Genomic DNA, 27673 nt, shown 5'->3' with positions numbered 1-27673 from the left:
CCTCACCCCAAAAAGTTACCGCTTTACCGCGCTGTTACATTACTTCCAGCATAAATACCCAACTGCCTTCCAACTCCTCTCAGAACTCAAAACACAGTGTGTTGAGCAAACCAGCTCCTCAAACCAAAACCTCTCTCTCTCTCTCTCTCTCTTTCTCTCTCTCTCTCCCCCCCTTTGTTTCTCTCTCTAGGTTTCATACTTTTTGAGAGAAACCCTACTTCTGAAATCCTACCTGAAAAAGCCTGCTGCTGCGTTTAAACCTGCCATTCAAGGCACTCGCTTTCTGCAATCGTACGGAGATCCATTAATGGCGTCACTGCTCCACTTGAACCTTCAAGCCACAAGCTTTGACCCAACCACAAACACAAACCCATCTCCAAGTTCTCTGTATTAAAATTTAAAATCGCCTTTCCGCACGTCACAAATTCCCCAGGAATCTTCTGTTTTTCTTCTTCGTATCCGATTCGCCGAAAACTGTTCCTTCGATTCCTCCACAAAATTTATATAAAAAGCCCTCCGCTTATTGATTCTTTCTCGAGGAAATTCGGATTGGGTGTCCATAAAAACGTTTGATTTCTAAGATGTTAGAGCGTGATTCGGATGGTGAAGCAGTAAACTCGAGTCACAGTTCAATGAGCAGTGAAAGCTGCAGCAGCTTCAGCCGCCTCTCGTTCGACGCCGCCGCCGCCACCACCACCGCCTCCGACCTCGCGGCCGAGACACTAAGCCTCAAGCCTCACCGCTCCTCCGACTTCGCCTACTCCGCCATTCGCTCCAAAAAAACAGCCCTCACTTTCCGCGACTTCCATCTCCACCGACGCATCGGCGCCGGCGACATCGGCACCGTCTACCTCTGCACACTCAGAAGCAGCGACTCTTCAAGTCCGGCCGATCAGTATACCGAGTCTACGTCTTCCTCGTGCCTTTACGCCATGAAAGTAGTCGACAAGGATGCTCTTGCGATGAAGAAGAAGGTGCAGAGAGCCGAGATGGAGCGAAAGATCCTAAAAATGCTTGACCACCCGTTCTTGCCTACTCTCTACGCCGAGTTCGAAGCCTCGCATTTCTCTTGCATCGTCATGGAGTACTGCTCCGGCGGCGACCTCCACTCCCTCCGCCACAATCAGCCTCAAAAACGCTTCTCCCTCAACTCCGCAAGGTACATTTTTGAATATTCCTCCATTAATTTTTTTTTTTTAAAATGACCGCCATTTTCTTTTGTAATTTTGTTTTCTTGTGAATACATTACTCAGATTAGAACATGAGATGTTCTTATCTTGTCTGCTTTATCTCACTGCATAGTCGCCTTCAATCATATTTTTTGGTCCTAATTTTGTTTAACTCGGACGATTCGACTCGGTCTAAACTCAGTTTTTTGTCCGTATATACAGGTTCTACGCTGCGGAGGTCCTGGTGGCGTTGGAATACCTCCACATGCTGGGAATCATCTACAGGGACCTAAAACCCGAGAACGTGCTGGTCAGATCGGACGGTCACATCATGCTCTCCGACTTTGACCTCTCACTATGCTCGGACGCAATCCCTGCCGTTGAATCACCCGACTCGTATTCCGACTCCGCGTCCTCATCGACCCCATCGTACACCCGCCCGCAGCAGAGGGCAACTCTCACCCCCTTCTCCTGCCTCTCCAACCGGCTGTTCCGGTCGCGCAAGGTCCGGACCCTTTCCCCGAACCGGCTCTTCGTCGCCGAACCGGTGGCCGCCCGGTCGCAGTCCTTCGTTGGGACCCACGAGTACGTGACCCCCGAAGTCGCCTCCGGTCGGTCCCACGGAAACGCCGTCGACTGGTGGGCATTCGGCATCTTCCTCTACGAGTTGGTCTACGGCCGGACGCCGTTCGCGGCTCCATCGAACGAGACCACCCTGCGTAACATTGTGAAAAAACCTCTAACATTCCCAACCTCCACGCCCTCCAGCGCGCTGGAGGGCCACGCGCGGGACCTCATTTCCGGGTTTCTCAACAAGGACCCGGACCGGCGACTCGGGTCGAAGCGCGGAGCCGCTGACGTCAAGAAGCATCCGTTCTTCAAGGGCATCAACTTGGCGTTGGTACGGTCGCTCACGCCGCCGATGATCCCGGGTTCGATAAGAAGGCAAAACACGACGCCGTATTGCCAGGCCAAGATCGAGGATAGTCGAAATACGAGACAATCGACGGAGTTCGATTACTTCTGAGAAGCAACGGCGAGATGTGCGCCACGCGTTGAGACAACCCTGCCCGATTTTGTGACAGGCGGGTGACAGTTGTATATTCGAGCGGTCTTTTGTTTCCCTTCTTTTTTTCTTTTTTTAAATTTCTTTTTTTATAGATTTCTTATATTTAGATAAAATATCTGAGAACATGAGAAAGAGAAAAAAAAAGCTGTATTGCCATGTTGGTACGTACACGTGTTTTCTCAATTTGACTATTTTACCGTTAAAATGAGAAATATTAGATCAGACCGTCTTATCACGTATTCTGTTTAATTTTTCTTCATGTATTATATTTTGACAGTCAAATGAACAAAACAAATAAAGTAACGTAGAAGGATTCAAGAGAATGATACGGGCAACGTGGCGGTTGATGAGCGAGTTTAAAATGCTTGTTGATATTCTGATAATCGGTTGTGTCACGTACATTATAATGCAATATGCTTGTCGATATTTCATAGTCAGTTGGGTTGCGTACGTCTTAATGCAGCCTGATCTAAGATAAATTTCAAAGCGTAAAACAAGCTACTTTATCCGAAAGAACATTTGACTATTTACATGCAATTAGGGATGCTTGGAACTTGGTCTGCCGAATGTGAGAAGGTCGTACGTTGAAGAAAATTCGTTACTTTTGAATTCCACAATTTCCCACTTTTTCCTTTTGTGTTGTTAATTTTAAAACATTTTTTTCTTATTTTTTCACCGACAACTTGAGTTACTGGTTCCACAGGTCCGAGGTCGGTTCATTTGTATATAGGAAAGAAGAAAAACTTCTAACCCTACCGAATAACTCATCATCAAGCTTCCTAAACCTACTACAAAGAGAGAGCAGCATCCCGGACCTACTTTCGTTGCAACTTAAATAACACATCACATTTTAATTATTTCCATTAATGCTATACTTTTAAAACCAACCACATCGCCCTCATTCACCAATACACGTAACACATCATTTTTTTGTTTTAGTAATTTTGATTTAATGCTATACATTTAAACCAACCACAAGGCCCACATTCATATATTCTACGTTGCAACTAGAGATAGATTGGCCAATAAATATTTTTCTATATGTTACGAAAAGTTCTTAGTTGAAGAGAGAAAATATATGATCACACGTATATATGAGATATTGTATGGAAATATAAATCTCGATTACACGTAAGAATTCTTCCTCCTCCAAACAGACTCTTGCATACAATTAGAGTTAAGTGTTCTACAATGAAGATATACTCTCGCTTACAAGTAATAATACTAGAAGACATGGAAATTCGACCACAGGACCTCATGTGTTAATATATTTCAGTTCCATCTGTTTCACTACGAGGAAAAGTAAAGCAACAAAACTTTACATAAATGGTGATGCTATGGAGATCATGCTTTTAAACTATATTTTGTAAATTACATAATGTGATGGCTGATGATTTAAAGAAATAATCTAACCATCGATCATCACATCATGTGGCATATAAAATATGAAGCGCTGAATAAGAGTTTTTGTGGGCATTGTCGGGTCGGGAAAGCCCATCAATTTATTAGTCCATTAGCCCATGAAAAACACATGGGATTGTCCATGGTCACCTGCCAACCAGGCAGCCCTACCAACTATATTAAAAGCTCTGTCCCTTCTTTGTTCAAAACCAAAACAAACAATAATTCGAAGAAAACCCAAAACAATACAAAACCTAGGGTATATACCCAAGATGCTTTGCCAAACCAATGAAATGCCTCCACGTGTTCCCATTTCATGCTGGTCACGTGGCAGCTCCTCTCATGCAAAATTTTAGGGCAGGAGCATGATCCGCCATCTTACTATGCTTCGTACAATATAAGTTTGTTTAAGTTTTAAGTGATTCTGTATCTCTAAATTAATCTTCTTACATTGTTTAGCAAATTTCACTCTGTTGATGTATGTTATGCAATAATGTACTCTTAATTTCCAATTTTCAACTTAATGCTAAAAACCGAAATATGTCACAAGCACAAATAAATAAGAGTTGTGCTACTGATCACAAGTTGTATATGCACACGGATGAACATTGTTTTGATGAAGTGTTCTGAAATCCATTCCATTAACGAGTGATAGACACATTCATACGTGAGCTGCCACAGTGGTTGATTTGCATTTGAAAAAGAAAATTAACATAATTTGATAGTCATAAAGAGAAATGTCAATGAGACTTTTGAAAGTGAAATTATCTGTGAACTTTCTATCATTTTATATTTTTAGCACATATTGTATAACATTGACATAAAAATTAACACCAAAATATGAAGTACCAGAGAGCTCAAAGAGAATTCTTCGTGAAATAGATAAGAATCAAAAGACATGTTTGATTAAACAAGGTATTCAAAATGAGTGGTGTGAATGGTGATAGCTAGCTAGAGAGATTGATTGAGATGGTTATTGTTATAGTTGTCTTTCCAGAAAAAGTAATGTGAATTGGCAAAGTAACCCCACTTAAATAGTACGTAGAAAGTGAATAAGATAAAATTTACGTTCATTGGGAAAAAGAGATTTGGTTAACACTTTCTTTGGATGGAACAATTTTTTCAATGGGGCCAAATGGGTAGTCATCTTGGAATAAACCTTTGACTTTGGGTCAAACTTTTTATTGAATATTATCAAGGATAGTGGTAATTACACATTTATTTTTACTTCTTATATATATTTATTAATTTTTAATCATATATCTTTTTCAATTCATTCAATTCGACGATCGAAAATTAAAAGAAAATGTATGAGAAGTAAAAAATGAGTGTATAAATAGTATTATCCGCTATCAAAACTAATGTAAACGACTTGTTCTTTGTCCACTAATTTTATAATCAAGGAAAATTGTTGGATTAATTAAGAGCAAAATTCTCATTAAGGATGAGTAAGAACTCTATTCAAGGATGAATAAGAACAGTTTTGATTATAAATATAAAATTTTGATCATAAATATAAAGTTCTATAAATCGACAATGATAGTTTTTAATATCCTATTCATCTTTTGACTAGCCATGTATTGTTGATCACTTGAAAGAAAGAAAGATAAAAAGAGAGAAAATGACAATTGAGAGATGATGTTTAGGAAAACAAAATTGCCAGCTACATCAGCATGTGTTAAATTGTATGGGTCAACTTTGAAGCCTTGAACATCTTCACCTAACATGCAAACTAAATTATTGTGCATATTTTGGGAAAAATATTCATGACTACAACCTCTTGAATTGATTGTGATGGGTTTATTTCATTGCATTATTATTATCTCAATTTGTGAATCATATGATCATCAAATTCTTTTCTCAAATTATTATAGCAAAGGGTATAAAAAGAATGGTCACATAAAAACATATGTTGTCACACAATGTGGAGATGCTTGTTTGTTCAAGGTTTAGGTTTAGCACTATATTTGAAATTTCTTCAATATTGTCGATATTTTTGAAGAAATATCTAAAAAGTCAGATAAAGATATCGAGGGAGGGTGAAGTTTAAACTTCACTATATATAGAAGTAACTCTTAAATTTCGGCCATCGACCGATTTCGTCGATATTTCCTATGTATCAGTTAAATATCGGAGAAATTTTTATATTTCGTCTAAACCAATGTTTAACATTCTTTAAAGCTTCATTTTAAATTTTCATCATCTCCATCAATATTGAAAGCAACCGATATCAAAATCAAAATTGATATATGCATCGATATTTCTACAAATTTGCATATTGATATTTCTATCTATACCAATATTTTAAACAATGCATATATATAAGAAGCTTACTATTAGTCTCCTGGCAAGAAATGTGTTACTAGTGACAATAGTTAAAGTCAATGCGTTCTTATATTCAATCTGATTTGGAATACTCATGCAATTTAGATTAGTTAAAGTAATACTTGTGTAAGAAAAAAAAAAGTCTGATTTCTTGCCAGATTCTTTTTGTGAATTGTACTTGTCCGTTCATCGTATTTTAAATATTTTTATTTAAAAATAAATATAAACAATAATTGATAAAAATTAATCGCATAATATACAATGAATGAACATAATTCATAAATTTTTAGAACCATTATCAAAAGAATCCAAAGAGGATCCTGATAGAGAAAAAGAAGCTACGAAACCTCATTTTTACAGTCCTATTTCTTGTTTTTTTTTCTTTAAAATATAATGATTAATAAGAAAATAAAAAGATAAAAATTTTACAGTCTCACATACCATTGTAAATTCGTATTTAATTGTTTGTATGCAGATCATGGCGCATCCATAACGTCAACGACAGGATACTGACGGGCAGCCCGGTGCTTTGCTTGGCTTAAAGGAGCATGGAGTGTCAAGTCAGATCTTTGCCGTACGAATCCGGGTCAAGTCGGTAGGGATCAGTGATGAGGTTTGCGTAAGAAGAGCGTAAGATCAGAGACTCCCTAGCCCCGAGCGAGTCCCACTCGATCTTACAGCAGAAAAAGGCAATCCTCCCCACTGGTGGCTCAGCCTTTTGCTGCCCCTGCGACGGCGTCGCACGCTCGACTGACTGGTTGTGGTTGGCCGTTTCGAGAATGGAGGGAAGACGAGAGGGTCACGTGAGGTGGGCTTGCACCGGAACTCGTGTCATGCAGAGAGCGACTATATGCTCCTGACGAACCCTAGCTCCTCAGTCTCAGTCTCAGCGTAGGGTTAGGGTTCTTAAACTGTGTTCATATGTCAGTCAATTAGACACTATTGATTTCCTGAGCAAACTATTATTAATGTTTTATAAAATTCATAGCCCTGTTCTCGCTGTGCTACGGCCTACATGCTGTGCTCTGTGCTATCAAAGTTTAATTTATACGTAATCAAAAGTGGTTCAAATGGATTGTTTGAGTTCTTTAACGCTAAACGGTTATAGAACTCCAAAATCCGACAAAAATAAGAGTAAGATTGTGTGCAATAGGCGTTTTCTTCGATTATAGTAAAAGAAAAACTTTGTTTGTTTAGCTTGGTTTGGGAATGCTTTTTTTTTTAAATTTGAGTCGTAAATAAAAATATAATTTTCTTAAATTGACCAACTTAGTTCTTCTAATTTAGAAACTTAATTAGAAGGAATTTAAAACTCGAACACTCACTTCCTTAACTAAAAAAATAGGCGTCGATTCTCACACTACCATTTTACCAGTTTGAACTTCTCCTCTTGTTTCTGTGTGAAAATCACTACTAACGTAATTTTGTACTTTAACCAAACTCATGTCGCTTAAATTTGTAAATTTGTGTCTAAGTATATAAAAATAACATTCGTCACAGCTTTTTACCTTGTTTAAGCACATTTATTCCCAAATGTCCCTCCATTTCGGGTTCATATCCTCTCCCCATATTTGTCATTTGGATTTTGCTGACCAAGTTATCTTGACCGTTTGATTCAAATTCTGCGGTGAGAAGTTTTTCTTTCCCCCTTCTTTCCTTTCATTCCTTCTTTTGGTGCAGATTTCCCTTCATGTCTTAAACTACAGGCATTTACACCTCTAAGTTTTAGTTGATTTTCAAAATGGATAACGAAGTTCTATTTTATCAATTGAGTAAAATTTAGCAATGATCTCTTAGATTTAATCAAATTGGACTAAAAATCTATTATCATTGGTCCCTTAACTCATCGAAACATGTAACTACGGTCATTTTCGTCAACTCCATCAGAATTTTGTTAAAATGAATTATGTTGGAAGAATCATTGCTACACTGGGTTAAAGTTGATGAACTATTTCTCCAGTTGAATTAAAATTGAGGGACCATTGATACAGTCTTACTTATTTGATTCTTCATATTTGCCCCTTGATTTAGCCTCACGTGCATGCCATGTGATTCATTTTGACGGAAGTTTTAACAGTCTTGACAAAAATGACCATAGCTGCACGTTTTGACAAGTTGAAATACCAGTAGTAATGAATTTTTAGATAAGGGATCATTGCTTCAAATGGGTTAAAATTGAGGAACCATTACTACCATTTACTCTTTTACCAATTTGCACCAAGAAGGTTTTTTAATAGTATTAATTTATGCCTTTTATCTATGTAATCGTATGACGCTCCATTAAATTGATAATGTGGGAAATGTGAGACTTGCTTCCGGGGAGTTGCATAGAAGCCACAATCACACACTTTGAACCAAACCGTATGATTGGCTGTTGCTTTGGAATATGAAGTTGTTAACGAAGATCCATGTCAGACCCGATGAAAATAGTTGAGGTTCCATCATAAAATTTATTGATAATATGGAGAGTTGCCTAACCTCTTATTAGCTCATGCAAGGTCTATTCTCTCATCAACGTATGATTTATTCTCAACACATCCCCTCACGTGTGGTGAATTTTTAAGCTTAAACACGTGAACAACCAACTGGGTAACATGGAGCACGTGTGGCCGTTTGGCTTCGGATAACCCGTGTCTGATACCATGAAAAAAAGTTGAGGTTCCACCATAAAACCAATTAACCATATGGGAAGTAACCCACTCTCTTATAAGCCCATACAAGTCTCGATCTCACTCTTGCCATGTCGCCATTTTAAGAGAAGACTCATCCATCGAGAACTAAATCACCATTAGATGGAAGAGACCCCTTGGCACGTGATAAACCACATTTTCCAAGTGGTGAACTCTCAAGTGGTTTGCGCTCTAGTGGTTGCTTCTTGTGGTCTTCTCTAGAAGACCACCTCTCTAGAGTGCTATATGGATGACCACCTCTCTAGAGTACTCTACCGACCACTGCCTCTTAAAAACTCCATACGGACGATTGTCTCCAAAGTGCTCTATGCAAGACTCTCCTGAGTGCTTTCGTTGAAGATCGCCCTTGAGCGCTCTTCTAATAGACAACCATCGAACATAGACCCTTAATCAAAGACTAGATATTTGTTGGTCCTTACACAAGATACAATTATTGACGAGTTTGTTGTCAAAACTCGACCATGATACACTGTTTATCTTCTTTAATACAATACTTTTAGACAACTGGGTACCATCCCTTTGTGCTTATCTCTCTTCTCACACGACTGTAGTTACATAAACAGATAGACAACAAACACTAAGATTAGGTAAGTAGACATTAAGCCTTTCATGGCGATAGTACATAGGTAAACAGGACGTTGAAAAGCTAAAATGTTAACCCTTGTCTGATAAATAAAATGCAGCCAGCAAACTGCAAAGCATAAGAAGAGACTACCGAAAATTTTCAGCTCTTGAGAATCTAAGGAGAATAATGTTACTACAAACCAAGAAATAGAACCGTCATGAAGTTCCGAACCACTACGATGGATGAAGCTTCACAGAAACTCGGGAAGAAAAATGATCAGGCCACACACATCACTCCCAATTCAGGTCCCTCATGATCAGTTGATCACCATACAAACCAATCAATCACTACTATCATAATTTCCGTACGGATCTCGCCAGTGTCGTACAGGGCTTTCACGACGACTTAATTGTTGATTACGCCAATCAATTGAAGGGCTAAATTCATAGCCAGCAATGGAATCATTAGGAAGCAGCAGCTTTTTAATTCGTTCAGCGCATATTCTTCCCAAATCTCCCCCGAGATCAAGATTGAAACAATGCCGCAGATCAAGTGACTCGAGATGAGGACAACCATCTAGAATCTTCTTCAAGCGCTCATTAGTTATCTGATTCCCAAACAGCTGGAGGTGGCGCACACCGGGCATCGTTTGAGCTGCAGCAATTGCATCCTCATCTCTATTCAAAGAGAATTCATCATCACTATCATCTTTGAACCAGTCGTCTGGGTACTTGTGTCACTCATTGTTCACTTTCAATGATTTCAAAAGAGGGCAAGAGCGGCCAATCAGTTTCAGAGACCTATGCGTAATATTTTTGCATAATGTTAAGTCAATGTCCTCCAACATTGGAAATTTTGAAACAACTTCAGACAATCCCTCATCGCAAATGCCATAGCAACACACAATTCGGAGCCTTCTGATTTTACTCGAACTGTTGAAAGAATTTAGATGAATGTGTTAGCCGTTACATTAAGGATTAAAAATACACCAAAAGAAGCTAAATATCACCATAATTATTCATTGAACGAACATGCATAATTTGGGAGTTGATAAAAGTTCACCAAGAACATAATCCACAACGCCTTTCTTCGCAGTCAATTATACCCCCTTCAAAACCGTTGAAGCATCGAACCAAAATGGGGCCAGAGGTTAAAAGAGAATACAGAAGACTATACTTCTATAAACCCTGAAACCTTACCAGACTACAGGCTCGATTAGATAACCCTCCAACTTATCAATTTTTATAAGTTCAGAAGACGTCTGGTGGATCATACCATTTCAGCTCAGATTTATACCTCTGAACTCAGGAAAAGGGAAGTGGAATAAATCATAGAACATCTAATTGTTTGATAAAAATTTCGGTTTCTTATCAAAACAAAAAGAATATATGATTCATATTGCTCTAAAAAATGTCACATAACCTAAGAAACCACAGTTACAGACAATAACATCTTCCAAACAGAATCCCAAATCAAACTTAAAAAATAAGACAAACAAATAAATAAATTACCTATTTGTGATATACTGAAGGAGCTCAAATTCGCCAAATGACTCAATATTGATATCGACCAAATTGCCAGCACTAAGATTTACGGCATGGCGGCACATCCTATCAAGGCTATACGGCAGGTCAGGATCAGCATAGTGTGCCACATCCGAGGGTCCTTACAGGATCAACATAGTTTTATAATTCCGAAACAAATCACAGATAACAAAATGTTTACATTAATTTCTAAAATAATATCGACAAAATTACAACAATTTAAAAGGAGGCAGGGCAAATGAAGATACGATTCATACATGTTACTCTAAAAAGTAATATTTTCAGTTTAATCAGTTTACCTAAGAGCGATATATCGGAGGAGATCATCGGTGCCGAAGTACTCGATATCGATATCGACCAAACCGCCGCGGCTCATATCAACGGCGTGGCGGCACATCTTCTCCATGTCGTAAGGAAGTTCATCGTCGAAATCCCCATCATTGCGCATGTCGATAGTGCGCCACATCAGCGGGTCCTTGAACACTGTGAGCCATTTCATGCACACCGTATGAGCGGACTCCAGAATCTCGATCGCTCCCAGCCGCGAGAGTATGGACGACGTGATTCGTCAGGGAGTTCGGTCCAGTTTCGGAAGTTTCCCTTCTGGGACCGGGGGTTTCCCGATGACGAAGAGGCCACAGACGGCGGCGATTAGGGTTTGCAATTTTGGTTTAGGGATTCTCTGGGAAGAAGAGGTTCAAATTTTCAATAGAGCGGTTTCCCGGAGAAATGGAGTGAGGGCGGATTCTGTGCGGTTAAATAGTGAGAGTGAACAAATATTTGGGCGGGACCGTCGATTTTCCGGTTATTGTTTGGGTTTCTTATCCAGGCTTTATGTTTGGGCTATGGACTTTGGCGGAGTAAAATGAAGAAATACATATTTATGATGTGTCATTCGATTTGAAATCTTCTGATATTTTGTCTTAATCAACATCTTTGGCAAGCTCTTTTTCAATGTAAACAATCATTCAATCTGCTAAAAATCAATCAGCTTCAGACTAAGAGTCAAAGAAGAGATGTCTATGTCAGAGTGTTTATTTGGCAAGAGGTGTAGCCTACTGATTTTTAGACTTAAAAAATGTCTAGTCCAGCCTGTAATTCTGCATGGAATTGACAAGCAGCTTTCACGAGTCATGAGTGAATGCATTGAATGGTGAAATGCTACAATTTACTAAGAGACGTGTATGATAGTAATGACATTGATTTTTTTTTTAATTCAATACTATAAATTTTTAGTGTTAGTTAAAGTTATTAGTTTTTTTTAGCATTTTAAATACTTTTATTGTTTTACATTCTCTAAAAGCAAATTTAAATAATTTTTAGCGTTAGTCAAAGTCATCATTTTTTTTTTTTTTTTTTTTTTTTTTTTTTTTTTTTTTTTTTTTTTTTTTTTTTGTTTGGTGAACCAGAAATTTTCATTACCAAGGCAAAGATGCCAAAAGTACAAACAAAAGCCTATTGCGAGGCAAGCAAAATAACGAGGATGAAAATTAAGCAGTGTAAGGGGATGAAAGAGAGCCCGATGCTGCTACCAAAGCTAACACGTCACCCCTTACACTACTAATACATAAACTAAGGAGGGCAAGGTAACCCATCATTGTTTAGGATATAAACAAGAGAAGATGGGGGTCAATCAATCCAAATAAAGTCACACATCTCTAAACATCTTTGTGACGCCAGGTGGTTAGCCGCCATATTGGCTGATCTTGGGATCTAAGACCAGCGACAGTCTTGAAATGATTCTCCTAGTTTTTTGCTCTGTACTAGAGTGGGAAAAGCCTCCCAACTGCCAGTTGTTAGCGTATCCTTAAGGCATGAAATTGACTCCGACGAATCAGATTAAATGACAACTGAGTTTAGACCCAAGGAAATACCCAACTCACACCTATAAAGAATGGCTAATGCCTCAACCGCCACAATGCAAGGAACAGAAAGACGGTATCTATGAGCTGCAACGAAACTACCATTTACGTCCCGTGCAACAACCCCAGAAAACCACGTATTTGTAGCAGCCAACCAACTGCCATTGACATTATTTTTTGACAAACTAGGGGCACGGTGGAAACCATCACGCTGTCGCAGGGGTGTCGTGGCTACTTGACTCCAAATTCATAGCGGGAACATGAGAAGCCTTCGCAAATGCACAGGAATTGGTGGAAATGGCCGCAAGCACCTGTCTCAGGTTAATTGGTTGTTGTTGGAAAAGAAAGCAACATCTAACTTTCCATATATGCCAACATGAGAAAGCAACATAAGACATGACTCATCCCTAATTGCATTTGGAGCCACTATTGGAGTTGATAAGAGCAATAAGCCAGTTAGCCCAAATTGTGATTTTGAGCCACTATTGGAGCTGACAAGACATGATTCAGACTTTTGGCTGGGTTAGGACAATAAAAAATTGGGTAAAGTACAAAAAATTATCTTAACTATTGGTGTCACGACACTTTCATTCCTCATCTTTTAGAATTGACAATGTCATACCTCATTTTTAGAATTTGGTCCAATGTTATATCTTCCGTTACTTGGCCGTTTACTTTTCCGTTAAATGCTGACGTGGCTTGACTCGGGACCCATTTTCTATTAAAAAATTAATAAAATATTATTAAAAACTAAAAAAAAAAATTTATTTAATATTTTTTAAAATAATAAGGAAAAGTAAAAAAAAAAAAAAAAAAAAAAAAATCCAACACAACCCTCTATTGGTCCCTTCCCAACCCCCTCTCTCTCCCCATCTTCATCTTCTTCGTTTCTTAATCTTCAACCAAAAAAAATAAAAAATTTGAAAACCCATTAACACCCCCCTCCCCGGGCAAAAGAAGAAAAAGGAGAAGCAAAAGAAGGAATGAGAAGAAGAGGGAAAAAAGGAGAAGGAGGAAGAAGAAGAAGAGGAAGGAAAAAAAAAAAAAAAATCCAACCTAACCCAATTCACCTCCCCAACCCTCTGCAACCCAGAAAGAAGAAGAATGAGGAAGAAGAAGAAGAAGAAGAAAAAGAAGGAAAAAAAAAAAAACCCAACCCAGTTTGTCCCCTCTTCCCCCCCCTCCCAAAAAACCCAACCCCCTGCCAACCCCAAATCCACCACTCTCATCCATTCTCTACATCCTCTTCCGCACCCATCCTCCACTTTCTCCGCGCACTCATCCTCCCGCCGACGGGATCTGGGTTTTTTTTTTATTTTTTTTTATTTTTTTTGGGTTGCAGGAGGGAGAAGAGGGGGTAGGGAGGGGGAAGACAAACTGAGGGTGGGTGCGGGCGGAAGACAAATTGGAAACCTTTTTTTTTTTAAGGGGGTTGTAGGTGGGGGGAAGAAGATGAAGATAGGGAGAAGACAGAGGAGGAGGGAAGATATTTAAAAAATATTAAATATTTTTTTTTGTTTTTAATAATATTTTAATGACTTTTTAATAGAAAGTGGGCCCCGAATCAAGACACGTTAGCATTTAACTGAAAAGTAAACGGCCAAGTAATGGAAGGTATAACATTGGACCAAATTTTAACGATGAGGTATGACATTGTCAATTTTAAAAGATAAGGTATGAAAGTGTCGTGACACCAATAGTTGAGGTAGTTTTTTGTACTTTACCCTAAAAAAATTTATATAGTAGCCCAACTAATTAGTATTTTTAATGTTAAAGAACTCTGTCTCTCTGTCTCTCTCCCTCTCTCTGCTATAGCCCATCATAGCCATATACTTGGCTCTGCTAGCGCTAATAATAATTGCACGACAACTGTTTTTGAAGTAGCAATAACATCTTAAGAAAACTAACGACTGATTATAAAATTTAATTGTCCAGTGTAAATACATTAATTGCTAGTTGGTAGACAAGACGGCGTAAGCATGTATATTTTTTTCCTTTATACAAGCATAAGTTTTGAAGCAACCTCACAGAGTGCAAAGGGTACGAAGGAGCGTAGCAGACGAACCACAAATGAACATAATCTAGATGATAATCCTTATCACTTAGGGCTGGTTTCGTATTACTGTGCTTTGAAAAAAAACTGCTTTTGTTGTTTGAGAATAAGCAGCTGTGAAATTAAGCAACATAGTGTTTGGTAAATTTTTTTGTAAAAGTATTTTTGGAAGAAAAAGCAGTATTATAGTGTTTGGTAAACTTTTATGTAAAACAAGTGTGACTGTGTAAAATGATCAAAAAGGGTATAACACTAGATGTGTCATTAATTTAATTTTCTTAACAAATAAAATGAATTACTAAATATACTTGCTTGATCTTAATATACTCTTTTTCCCTACGATTATGAGCATTTTTCCCATTGGGTATTTGCTACGTAACAAGATTTTGTTATTTTTTAATCCTTTTATTAGTATTTTATTATTATTAATTTAGATATTTTCCCCCATTAAAACCCTTTCCACCAAACTCATTGAAAAAGTCCAACTCCCAGAGAGTTCCCCATGAACCTGCATCTCTCCACTCTCCCTAAAAACCTCACCGACTTCACCAAAACATAATGATTTTTTTTTGTCCATCAATCTGCGTCCAAATCCGAAGGCACGAACCAACAACAAAGCCCACACTCTGCTGCTGCTGCAACATCGAATTAGACACAGTCAAACCCAGATCATCAAATTTGCAACCTCTAGTTCGAAGCCATACCTACAATCTCTGCCATCGAACTTGAACGAAGCTCAAATCAAATAAAGCCTAAATTGCTTGTTGCTGCACCACGAATCTGAATCTCACAAACCCAATTCGCATTCTAACGAAGTCCCAGTTGGAGGTGCATGCTTGGATCTAATCTCACAAACCCAGTTGGAGTTGCGGAGGCGCATGCTTGGAGACGACGAGGCGTTGGAGACGGTTATGGAAGTTGGGTCACTATCGCCAGCTCCGACGGTCGTGGATCGCCGTGTCAGGTTGAAACAGGGTGCTGACGATTTCGTCAATTTGCCCAATTTGATCTCCATGAGTTGGTTGATTTCAGGTCCTTTCCTTGGATGTAACAATTACTAATTTGGTTTTTCGGGAACAAAAATTGCTACTTTTATGTTTTTGATTAATTTATTTATCTTTTGAAGTTTGAGAATCTGGAACTGGTATGTAGGATGATTCGATCTTCAAACCTAGCAAGAAGGAGAAACGGAGGAGGGTATTTTTGAGATTGTGAAAGTTTCATTAAAATTTTATTGTTCACCCGCCTCTTAAAAAAAAAAAAAAGCTGGTTTTGAGAAGCAGAATTTTGCCACTTTTCAGCTTAAAATGACAATGACTTTGAAAATAAGCAAAGTTACCAAACACAAATTTTACTCCAACTTTTTTTCATCCCTGCTTTTTTTTAAGCACCTCAATGCCAAACATGGGCTTATCATGGTGTAAAAACATGGTATTCCTAGCATTTCCCTATTAAAAAACTATCGACTTTGTATACAAATGGCTACTTTTCAATGTAGGCTGATTTCAGACTAGTAAAGAAATTGATTGAGCGAACAAAACAAGATGAAATAAATGAAAGATATTTCTCAATTGAAATTCTCGAGTTATTATTATAAGTGGTTTAGTTGCGTCCATCCATGGACAGAGATAGAAACACTTTTTAGTGGAGGCAACCTTGAATGATGAAATAAATTGAAATTTGATAGAATGTTATCAACTTATTGTTCAACTATATGATTTTGAGTGATTGGTGTTTAATATGCTAAAATTGTAAACCATTAGCTAAATAAAAAGTAACATGACTAAGAAGGGTGAGATGGTAGGAATAATATTGAATGTGAGAGAAAAGTTTATCTTTTTGGTTAGAGCAATTTTCCATCGCATAAAGAGTTGAGTGTTGACAACTGCATCATATATGCATATGCATATGCTGAATTCGTCCATGTGTCATCACATGTCATTATAACCTCATTGTATTACAAAATCTGTTGCTATTGATAACAGCAGAAATGTCGAAGATCTTATATGATGTATGGTGTACCTTTCAATTTGACCCATGCCGCTACTAAAAATTCCGGTAGTGATTTGAACAGAAAAACAATCGTGTATATATGGACAAGAATGATCGCGATAAATCAAAGTTTTGTCGAATATATCCAATATAATGCGACTGATTTGTAAGAAACATATTTAACTGATTGGTTAGCATTTAATTTAGCTTCTACGTCTAGCTGACGATGACACAAAAATAGACAGCCAATGCTCACTGTTTCATTATTATTTTGTCTCACTATAGTTGGTGATTGAAACCAAATTGTACCCAGAGACGTCGGCTTAAAAAAGTCATGTATCGTGGTCCCATCGGCTTAAAAAAGTCGAGTATAGTAAGAGAAACGATGAGATGACTTTTTTTTACAATTTAACGTTAATTTTTGTATCAATATTGTAAAATATTGTGCAAAAAAATATGGGAGAGTAGAAAATTCATGAAGAGTCACACTTTGAGAGAATTCGCTTAACATTTCTCTAGTAGTAAAATAAGAGTCGAACAAAAGTGGCTAAGAATCTTAATTTGAGAAAGGTGGAAAAAATTGAGAACTCGCAGGATATAGTCCTTGAAATCAGAATAAAAATAAGGGTGAACGGTTGATTTAGTTCCTGAATTATCCTCTCAGTGAAAATTAGGTTTCTTAATTATTATTTTTTAGTAAAAGAAGTCTATGAATTCATTAAAAATTGCTAATTACATCATTAATATTCTATTCAAAGCTATTTTATCTAATTTTTCATCAAATTAAGTCACATGTCACATTTTAAAGGATATTGCTACCATTTTCTTGCATATAAGCTCTTAATGTTGTATATATGTTGCGAATCTAAAGTCTAATTTACCCTTCAAAGTTAATTTCATACACTATTTATTCTAAGGAAATAAGTCATTAAATTATGAAAAACTACCAATCTACTCTCTAAAGTGTATTATATGCAAGTCATGTGACTTAAATTGATGAAAAATTGAATAAAATAAATTTGAATCTAATATTAGGGATGTAATTGGCAAATTTTATTAGATTGAGGACTGATTTTTCTTAAAAAAATAATTTAAGTACCTAATTTTCATTCAAGTAATACTTTAAGAACTAATCAACGGTTCACCCTAAAAATAAAGTTAGAGAAAATGGAAAAGAAAAGAAGTAAATTGGGTGATGCTGTATGGAAGGAGCGATCCATGCTAAACCCTAGCAGTTGTGGTTTTTAATATATTTTAAGCCGATGGGGACCCCGATATTTTTAATATGGACAGCGCGCGCGCGCGCGGGGGGGGGGGGGTGTCCACCCACGGGAAACCATTTGCAGTGCGACCGTAAATCGAATCAGATAGAAACATTTACCTTCGACGGACAAGCTGAAATGTTGACTGCAAACGATTGGATTAATGGTCCTCGTGGTGATGAAGTATTCAAAAAAGAGCATCTTGTTTGAAATGGTACCAGGCATGGTGTTTTTGATTAATAATCTTCGTTAAAGATTGAATCTTTGAGTAATAGGTTTTTTAAGAAAAAATGAGATTCTTCGAGAGAGGGAGATGAGGAATCAAACAGTCTGTGTTTGCATTTTAGAAACCATAAAGTTTACAAGGACTATATCACTCTTTTTCTGATAAAAAACAGAACCTACACACTAGAGGCCTAGGAACTCTTCTCCAGCCATTAATGGACATTGGAGGATATCATCCATCCACTTGGAAGAAGATAGGAAACACAGTACAATTAAAAACAGATAAGAACACAGCTGTAAGCATTCTAAAAATAGAAACTCAACTAGCCGTTGCACATTTGAACCAAACGGCTACTTGCTAAAAATAGCAAGTTCTTCACCTCTTTGATTTCAGAGTTCTCTTCACTTCTTTCTGCAGGATTGTCATCTGCAGTTCGACATTAAGCTTGTATGCAGCTTAAATCTCAACAGCCTCTCCTAAGCTGCTTACTGGCTTAACTCCAACTCTCAATCTCAACTGATTAAATCTATCTTTTGGCAAAGCTTTTGTAAATATGTCTGCAAGTTGTTCTTCACTTCTGCAGAACTGCACATTGATCATCCCTTCTTGCAGAGCTTCCCTTATGAAATGATACCGCCTGTTTATGTGTCTAGTTCTCTGATGAAATACAGGATTTTTGACCATAGAAATTGCTGACATATTGTCACAAAATAAAGGTGTTGCCTCAGTTTGCATTTCCCCAAAATCATCAAGAACAAATCTCAACCAAATTGACTGTGCAGTTGCCTCAGCTGCTGAAACATACTCAGCTTCAGCGGTTGACAGTGCAACTGTGTTTTGTTTCACAGAAGCCCAAGAAAATACCCCACTGCCAAAACTGAAAACATAGCCAGAGGTGCTTCTGCTATCATCTCCACTGCCTGCCCAATCTGCATCACAGAAACCAATGAGGATTGCAGACTTGTCTTTCACATACTCAATGCCATAGTTTAGGGTCCCTTGCACATATCTCAGTACTCTTCTTGCAATTCCCAGATGCTTCTTAGTCGGACCATTCATAAACCTTGATAACAGACTTGCAACATACATAAGATCAGGTCTAGTTGCTGTTAAGTACATCAAGCTTCCCACTATTTTTCTGTAAAGCCCTTCATCTGCCAACTCACTCCCATCCACTTTTTTAAGTTTTTCACCAGTAGATAAAGGAATAGATACAGTTTTGCAATCTTCAAGCCCAAATTTCTCAAGTAGTGACTTGGCATACTTACTTTGGTGAACAAATACACCTTGATCAGTTTGTAATATTCCCATACCAAGGAAGTGATGTAGGAGACCAAGATCCGACATTTCATATTTCTGCATCATCTCCCTTTTGAACTCACAAATCATCTTGTCACTGCTTCCAGTATAGATAATGTCATCAACATATATTGAGACAATTATTAACCCTCCTTCATCATCAGATCTTGTGTATAGAGTGGCTTCACTTGTACTTCTTTTGAATTTACACAGAGAGAGATAAGCATCAATTTCACTGTACCAGGCTCTAGGTGCCTGTTTAAGTCCATATAAAGCCTTCCTTAACTTATAGACATTTTGACCTGCATTTTCCAACTCAAAACCTTCAGGCTGCTTAACATACACTTATTCATCAAGCACACCATTCAAAAAGCGGATTTAACATCCAGTTGAAACAACTTCCAACCCTTGTGTGCTGCTAAAGCAATGAGAGTTCGAATTGTGTCTAATCTTGCCACAGGTGCAAAAGTTTCATTGTAGTCAATCCCTGGTTTCTGTGCATACCCCTTGGCTACAAGCCTGGCTTTGTGTTTTTGAACTGTTCCATCCAGATTCAATTTAGTCTTAAACACCCATTTCACACCTATAACAGGTTTATCAATAGGTCTCTCAACAAGTTCCCAAGTATTGTTCTTCTCAATCATTTCCAATTCTGCATTCATAGCTTATTGCCAAGCTAAATCACTTGCTGATTCTCGATAAGTCTCAGGTTCTATAATGCACATGTGACACCTTGCATATATATCTTCTAGAGTTTTCAACTTCACTGGAGTGGAGCTTGGTGTGGAGCCTTGATTGTGATTTCCACCATTGTCCTCAACTGACTCATGAGCAATAGTGTTTGAATGAGGACTTCCAGCACTGTTATACTGGAATTCATTAGTTTGTTCCTCTCTAACTTCTTTTTCATAGTCAAATCCTTCAAGATTGAAATGAGTTGAGGTATGCTCCACTTGATCATTTTTCCAATTCCATGACTGTTTTTCACTGAAAATTACACTTCTTGAGAGTACTATCTTCTTAGATTGCAGATCATATACTCTATATCCTTTTTCATAGCTCACATATCCCATGAAGACTCCTTTCCTGGATTTCTCATCAAACTTGTGCCTCAGATGTGACGAGACATGAGTATAGCATACACAACCAAAAACTTTCAGGTGCTTGATTCCAGGCTTCCTACCTGTGAATGCTTCAAAAGGAGTTTTGTCTAGAACAGATGTTGTAACACATTTATTTTGAAGGTACACAACTGTGCTTACAACTTCTACCCAGAATTCTACAGGCATTCCTTTCTCAACCATCATGGACCTTGCCATCTCACCAATTGATATATTCTTCCTCTCAGCAACTCCATTTTGCTGAGGAGAGTAGGCAATAATCAGTTGCCTCTCCATTCCCATGCTTGCACAATAATCTAGAAACTCATGTAAGGTGTATTCACCACCTCTATCACTCCTTAGCTTCTTTAAATTGAATCCACTTTGCAGCTCAACAAAAACTTTGAATTTTTTGAACACATTGAAGGTATCAGATTTGTTTCTGAGAAAGTATACCCAACACATTCTTGAGAAATCATCAATGAATGTGATGAAGTACCTATTTCCTCCAATGGACTCATTTTGCATAGGTCTACACAAATCTGTATGCACCAATTCAAGTGGGCAGCTTGCTCTCCATGGTTTTTCTTTGTCAAAAGATTCTCTGTGATGTTTGCCTGATACACAGCCTTCACACACATCTCTCATTTCTGTCAAAACAGGTAGTCCAACCACCATTTCCTTCTGCTGCATCTTTTTCATACTATTAAAGTTTAAATGTCCAAGCCTTCTGTGCCATATCCATGAATCTTCAACCATAGATGTTTTTCTTGCTGCAGGGGTTATAGATTCTAGTGAAAGAGGAAAACATCGATTTCCTGCCATGATCACTTTTGCTACAACATTGTTAAGACTGCTATCATCAAAGATCACTGCCATATTACCCCCAAATAGGACATAGTAGCCATGCTCCATCATTTGGCCTACACTTAGTAAGTTTTCATCCAAACTAGGAACCAGCAATACTTCATTGATATATCTTTTCCCACACTGAGTTTCAACCACTAAAGTGCCTTTTCCAGTTGCTTGTACAAGATCACCAGTGCCTATTTTAACTTTACAAGTCACAGATCTGTCAAGATTTATTAAGGTAGACTCTTGTGATGTCATGTGGTTGCTGCAAGCACTGTCCACAAACCACACACTTCTATCTTGCATAGTTGATGAGTGACAAGCGTAAAACATGGTTCCTGTAGTTACTTCTTCTTCATTTGCACAGTGAGCGACTTGCTTGTGACCATCATAGTCCTTTGCAATATGACCAAAACGATTGCACTTTTCACATTTTGGTTTTCCTTTGTATCTGCACACACCAAAATGATATTTCTGGCACACTTGACACTGTGGTTTCACATAACTTTGACTACTGCTCCCTTGCTTGTTCTGTGAATTGAATATGTTGTTCCAATTTCCTCCTGGATTGTTGCTCCAGTTTCCACTCGGAGACCAGTTTGATCCCTTCTTGTTTTGTCCCTGCCACTTTTGATTTGGCCTACTCTGAGAACCTTTGTAAGTGCTAGTGACCTGATTGTTTCCAACTCTGAGACTACTAAAAGCCCTCTCAGTTCCTGTCAATCTATCCCTTTCATCATGTAAGTCTTCCCTTTTATCATATACTTTGACAGATGCAATGATTTCTTCCACTCTAATAGCATCCAGATCTCGAGTTTCCTCAATAATAGAAACAATGGATTTATACCTCCTACTTAGACTCATCAATAATTTCTGCACAATTCTTTGTTCAGTCACATCTTCACCAAGAGACTTCAGATTATTCACAATTCCCAAAAACCTACCCAAATAGTCATCTAGGTTTTCACTATCTGTCATTCTCATATATTCAAAATCAGCCCTAACTGCTTGAAGTTTTACAGCTCTTACCTTTTTATCTCCTCTGAACTCTCTTCTCAGGATGTCCCAAGCCCCTTTTGCAGTCTTCTCATTTCTGATACGAGGAAAAAGCTCATTTGTTATAACTCCTTGTATAAGACTCAACGCCTTGGCGTTTTTGATTCTGTCTTCTCTGGAGATGGTGGGTGGTTCCACTGGAATTTGCTCAGCCTCGCTACCTTTCTCTCCAGAACATTCTTCCTCTTCAGGAATCTGCTGCATTTGTACACCAAGTTCCACTACATCCCATAGGTCATGCGCTATGAGGATAGTCTCCATCTTGACAGCCCAAAAATCGTAATTTGCACCATCGAACTGTGGAGTTCGTAAGTCTCCACTGGAAGAACCTGATCCCACCATTTTCTTAGTGAGTATCAGTGAATCAACCAATAAAGGAACCACCTTTATCCCTTATGGGACTTTTCTCTAGGAGGAACCTCTCTCACAGCTTTACGCCCTTCTTCGGAATCAGACCAGAAGCTCTGATACCATGTTTGAAATGGTACCAGGCATGGTGTTTTTGATTAATAATCTTCGTTAAAGATTGAATCTTTGAGTAATAGGTTTTTTAAGAAAAATTGAGATTCTTCGAGAGAGGGAGATGAGGAATCAAACAGTCTGTGTTTTCATTTTAGAAACCATAAAGTTTACAAGGACTATATCACTCTTTTTCTGATAAAAAACAGAACCTACACACTAGAGGCCTAGGAACTCTTCTCCAGCCATTAATGGACATTGGAGGATATCATCCATCCACTTGGAAGAAGATGGGAAACACAGTACAATTAAAAACAGATAAGAACACAGCTGTAAGCATTATAAAAACAGAAACTCAACTAGCCGTTGCACATTTGAACCTAACGGCTACTTGCTAAAAATAGCAAGTTCTTCACCTCTTCGATTTCAGAGTTCTCTTCACTTCTTTCTGCAGGATTGTCATCTGCAGTTCGACATTAAGCTTGTATGCAGCTTAAATCTCAACACATCTAGGGTAATAAAATTAAAATTCAAACCCTCGTGGAGAAGACAGTTAGCAGATTTAATCGAAAGTGGAATTTCCATCAAATCTTTGTTAGATGCAGGGAGAAAAATGTCCATCATCACTCTTTTTTCTATTTACCTTATTCTCTACTTCATCTATCCCCTCTCTTTAATTGTAGCTTCGTCAAATCTCTGTTAGCAGCAGCAACAACAAAATTGTGGGAATGGGGAGCTTGCCGTCTTTGTCATCTCCGGCGTCGCCATCTACATCTGCTTCCAGGTTCAACAACTCCGCCACTTAACCCATATCTCGCTCTCCTCCAAAACCACAGGTTAGAGCTGGAGACAACAATGGAGTTCTCGATGCGGAGGAGAACAAGCCTGGAATTATTTCTGCATGTTTTGACACTATAAGAAAGCAGCTCATTTACCACGAACCACATAGAGAAGTTCAAGAAATATGAAGCTAACAATAGCCGTTGGTTGACTGTAAAATACTTCTCAAAGAAGAACCGAGAGAGGCAACATCTTCGATGAGAGTGTGACAATACATGTTCAGGGGACAAGTAAAACTATGTAGACTTGTGTTGACTAGTTAAACTATTTTCTCTCCTTTTTTTCACGCAGTTTCGCTATCGAATGTCTAAAAAAAAAAAAAAAAATAATAATATAATGTTCAACCCATTCGAATATACAAAATTCAAAGAAAATATGTTATAAAAATATGACCCTAAGGCTCAGTGAAAGCTACAAATTACAATGGCCCTGGCTAGCTAGGGTGTCCTTGTCCACCACAATGACGAGCCAACCAAGGGTTCTCTTCTCGAAGTGGTGTAGTTGTTTTGTTGTCTTGCCTAGCAAGTATTATGGTCGCGCTATTGCGGTGGCTGGATGTAGTATTTATCATTATCAATAAGTTATGTGTTCACATCTTTTAACGGTAACCGTGTGTTGCCGGCATAGGTTTATTGCGTCAATTGCTTAATTTCTCTTTACTAAATTACTTGTCTTTACTAAATTACTAATTCACTCTAGACCAATTTTGGTCACTGGAGTATTACCCAATTGACACCTATTCGTTTTATATATTTAATTTGTTTTGTAAGAATCAGTGAAATTAGCCTATCGTTTCGTTTCTGGTAAAAAAAAAAAAAAAAAAAAAAAAAAAAAACCTCTATCAAATTGTTTCAGTCGTACTGTGGTCCTTTTCATTCATTTATGTGGAGAGCAGTAATGCACGTCGGTGGCCTTATGATCTCTAATCCGGTATATATTTACATATGGAGGATAGTAATTTGCTGGGAATAATGAGGAAGGGTGCCTGGACTCAACAGGAAGATGATATTCTGAGGCAGTACGTTGAAAAGCATGGAGATGGAAAGTGGCACCAGGTTCCTCGCGAAACAGGTAAAGAGACAAGTATATTGGCATACTTAACTAGAAAATTAGTTGTCCTTCAGTTTGGTTATCTAGAAACTTGTTATAAATAAAGTCTTTGTGTAAATGTGCAGGTCTAAACAGATGCAGGAAAAGCTGCAGACAGAGGTGGTTGAACTATTTGAAGCCGAATCTCAAGAGCGGAGATTTCACAGAGGATGAAATAGATCTAATCCATAGACTTCAGAAACTTTTGGGAAACAGGCAAGTCCCTTTATTTGGTAAACAAAAAAGAAACCAGCAAGTCATTTTATATTCCAAGCAAAAGCCAAATGCATGCATGTATGAGCTAGTTATCATAAAGATATTACGTACCTTGTAGATTGTATCAAAACAAAAGTACTTCATAAGAAGCTGGGAAAAGAACAGAAGCCTGCCAAGGCACATCAGCCAGTAAATAAGATTTGTTGACGGACTAACACACAGCATACATCTAGAATACGAAAACCTATATGCAAAACTTAAGACGCTGGTCAGCATTTTGGGCCTTTTTTGTTTGTGCACCAAGTCTGTGGAGCCAGGATTTCACACTTGAGAAAGCCTCTCGCAAAAAATTAATAAAAAAAAAAATAGGATTCTTTAGATATAAATCCTTGCAACTCTTATTTTCTTAATAAAAATTCATCTAATTTTGAACATCCAAATAAAATCCAAATTTGAAAAAAACTGCCAAGTAAAAAATATTATATATAATGAATTTACCTATATGTAAATTTAGGGTTGTGATTTTCACACACCCTAACCTACTTTTCCCACACCCCTTCCTATTTTTTAATACTTAATTGGTATGATACTATTTAATCTTCCATATATACCCTTCCTACTTTTTCATGGTAATTAATGAAAGATTAAATAGCGAGGGGTATATATGGAAGATTAAATAGTAGGATACAAATTAAGTATTAAAAATATGGAGAGGTGTGGGAAAAGTAGTTAAAGGTGTGTGAATATCACAAACCTAAATTTATGATTAGCAAATAATATATATTTTGTAGGTAATTTATTTTTTATATATTATTACATATATTTGGCACATATTATTATTATAAGATATATGTACAAATAATAAGTAAATTAACTTCAAATCAAATAACATTGTTTTATTTTGTAAGTAAATTAATTTTGAATCAAATAGTATTCTTTTATTATGTAGGTATTTTATTTTGTATGTATCAATGATTCAATATCATATATATATATATATATATATATATATATATATATATATATATATTTGGCACATTTTATTATCATATGTACAAGTAATAGGTAAATTAGTATTAAATAAAATAATATTGTTTTTATTATGTAGGTAAATGATTTTGCATGAATTTTACATATTTCATGCATATGTGTGTGTGAAATAATTTACCTACATTAATATGTAAAGTATAGTTTTATTGACTTAATTAAGCAAGTATAATAACATATAGTAGACATGTTTTATGTTACCATATAGGCAATGAATTTATAACGTTAATGTTTTATTTTTTATTTTTTTGTGTAAAATCATTAATTATCCCTTACAATCCGCATGGCATTAATTATACATATCAAACATTCAAATATGGTTTATCAAAAAATAAAATAAATTCAAATAGGGGTATTTTAGGCATCCAAAAATTTTAAATCTATGAAGTCAAACATAATTAATGAATTTGCTAATATGGAATCTAGCCAATGGGTTTTATTCGAGTGAGAATAATTCTGAAACCGTGATCCTTACAATTTTACTTTTCTTGAGTTACAAAGCCCTTGTAGTTTTAACATATTATTTATTCATTTTGTTTGTGCATGTAAGGTGGTCAATAATTGCTGGAAGACTCCCAGGAAGAACAGCAGGCAAGGTAAAAAATTATTGGAATAGCAAGCAACGAAAGGAGTTGGAATATATGAAGGATAAATCCAAAGAAAGAACAAAAGCCACATCCGTCATAAGACCTCAACCACGGAGAGCTAGAGTTGCAATTTTTCAATCTGAAGAGAACTGTAGCAGGTTATTACAGACATCATCACCACCTACAGAAAACGCTATTGATTCATGGAAGGCCATGTTGCATGATACAGACAATGTTGATGGAACACCATTTTCTAGTTTAGGGTTAGGGGAAGACCTCTTCACAAACTTTTGGGTTGAAGATATTGCACAGTCGACAATGGTAGGCATGAATTCTGCTGATGAAGGGTTACACATGAGTGGCAACTTTTCCTTTAGAGAGAACTTTTGGAATCTAGAAGAAGAGAGAACTAAGATTTAGAGGTCCAAAGTCTCAAGCAATCGTCGAATTAGTTGTACATTGCAGACAATGTACATACTTAATTAGTAAGTTCCTATATGAGTGTTTCAACTTATCATGCGGGGTTGTCTTACAAAATTTCTGCTTTGTACTTATAATGTATGCAACACTAATTGTGCCTGTATAAAAAAGTAGTTGGTGTAACAGAATGCCAAAATATATATACTTCAAATGAAGGGCCAAAGTATTTTGGTGGGACGTAGCTTTGAAAGACATAGATTTGTGTTTTGGCTCACCAAAAGTGGCATGAAGAATAAGTATTGATGCTTAAGCGAGTGAACAACTGCTTGGATGACCTAAAACAATGCCAAAAGTGTTACGAGTGCTTAGTTTTTTAATATCATTTTAAGCTTTTCACATATAGTTTTTAGTACTGAAGTGATAAATAGATAACTTTTTTAATCTCTCACACTTTGTATTTGTATTCGTTTAGTTTATTTAATTCGATGATTATAATTAAAAAAAAATGATGTATAAATGGCTATAAAAAGTGAAAATATCATAACATTTT

The 27673-nt window shown here is 37.2% G+C and overlaps 2 protein-coding genes and 1 pseudogene across 3 annotated transcripts; 2 read left to right on the top strand and 1 right to left on the bottom strand.

Moving 5' to 3' along the window:
- The first annotated feature begins 79 nt into the window (after positions 1–79).
- LOC137726273 (protein kinase PINOID-like) lies at positions 80–2473 on the top strand. Its single transcript, XM_068465173.2, has 2 exons — positions 80–1159; positions 1392–2473. The coding sequence occupies exons 1-2, from the start codon at positions 582–584 to the stop codon at positions 2194–2196; spliced, it is 1383 nt and encodes a 460-aa protein (XP_068321274.2). The 5' UTR covers positions 80–581; the 3' UTR covers positions 2197–2473.
- Positions 2474–9058: 6585 nt separating this feature from the next.
- Positions 9059–11414, bottom strand: LOC137724603 (putative F-box/LRR-repeat protein 9; annotated as a pseudogene). Its single transcript, XR_015962331.1, has 3 exons — positions 11063–11414; positions 10731–10838; positions 9059–10151 (listed from the first exon to the last, which is right to left on the bottom strand). The product of XR_015962331.1 is annotated as a putative F-box/LRR-repeat protein 9 (transcript).
- A 13294-nt stretch (positions 11415–24708) lies between these two features.
- On the top strand, positions 24709–27357 carry LOC137726335 (transcription factor MYB1-like). Its single transcript, XM_068465251.2, has 3 exons — positions 24709–24835; positions 24940–25069; positions 26667–27357. Exons 1-3 carry the CDS (start codon positions 24709–24711, stop codon positions 27121–27123), a joined length of 714 nt encoding a protein of 237 aa, XP_068321352.2. The 3' UTR covers positions 27124–27357.
- The last annotated feature ends 316 nt before the right edge of the window (positions 27358–27673 follow it).

Source organism: Pyrus communis, chromosome 5 (genome assembly GCF_041283825.1).
Source record: "Pyrus communis isolate YQ-2024b chromosome 5, ASM4128382v1, whole genome shotgun sequence".
NCBI lineage: Eukaryota > Viridiplantae > Streptophyta > Magnoliopsida > Rosales > Rosaceae > Pyrus > Pyrus communis.
Note: the sequence above shows the minus strand (reverse complement) of the source record. Positions and strands in the feature narration are given on the sequence as shown.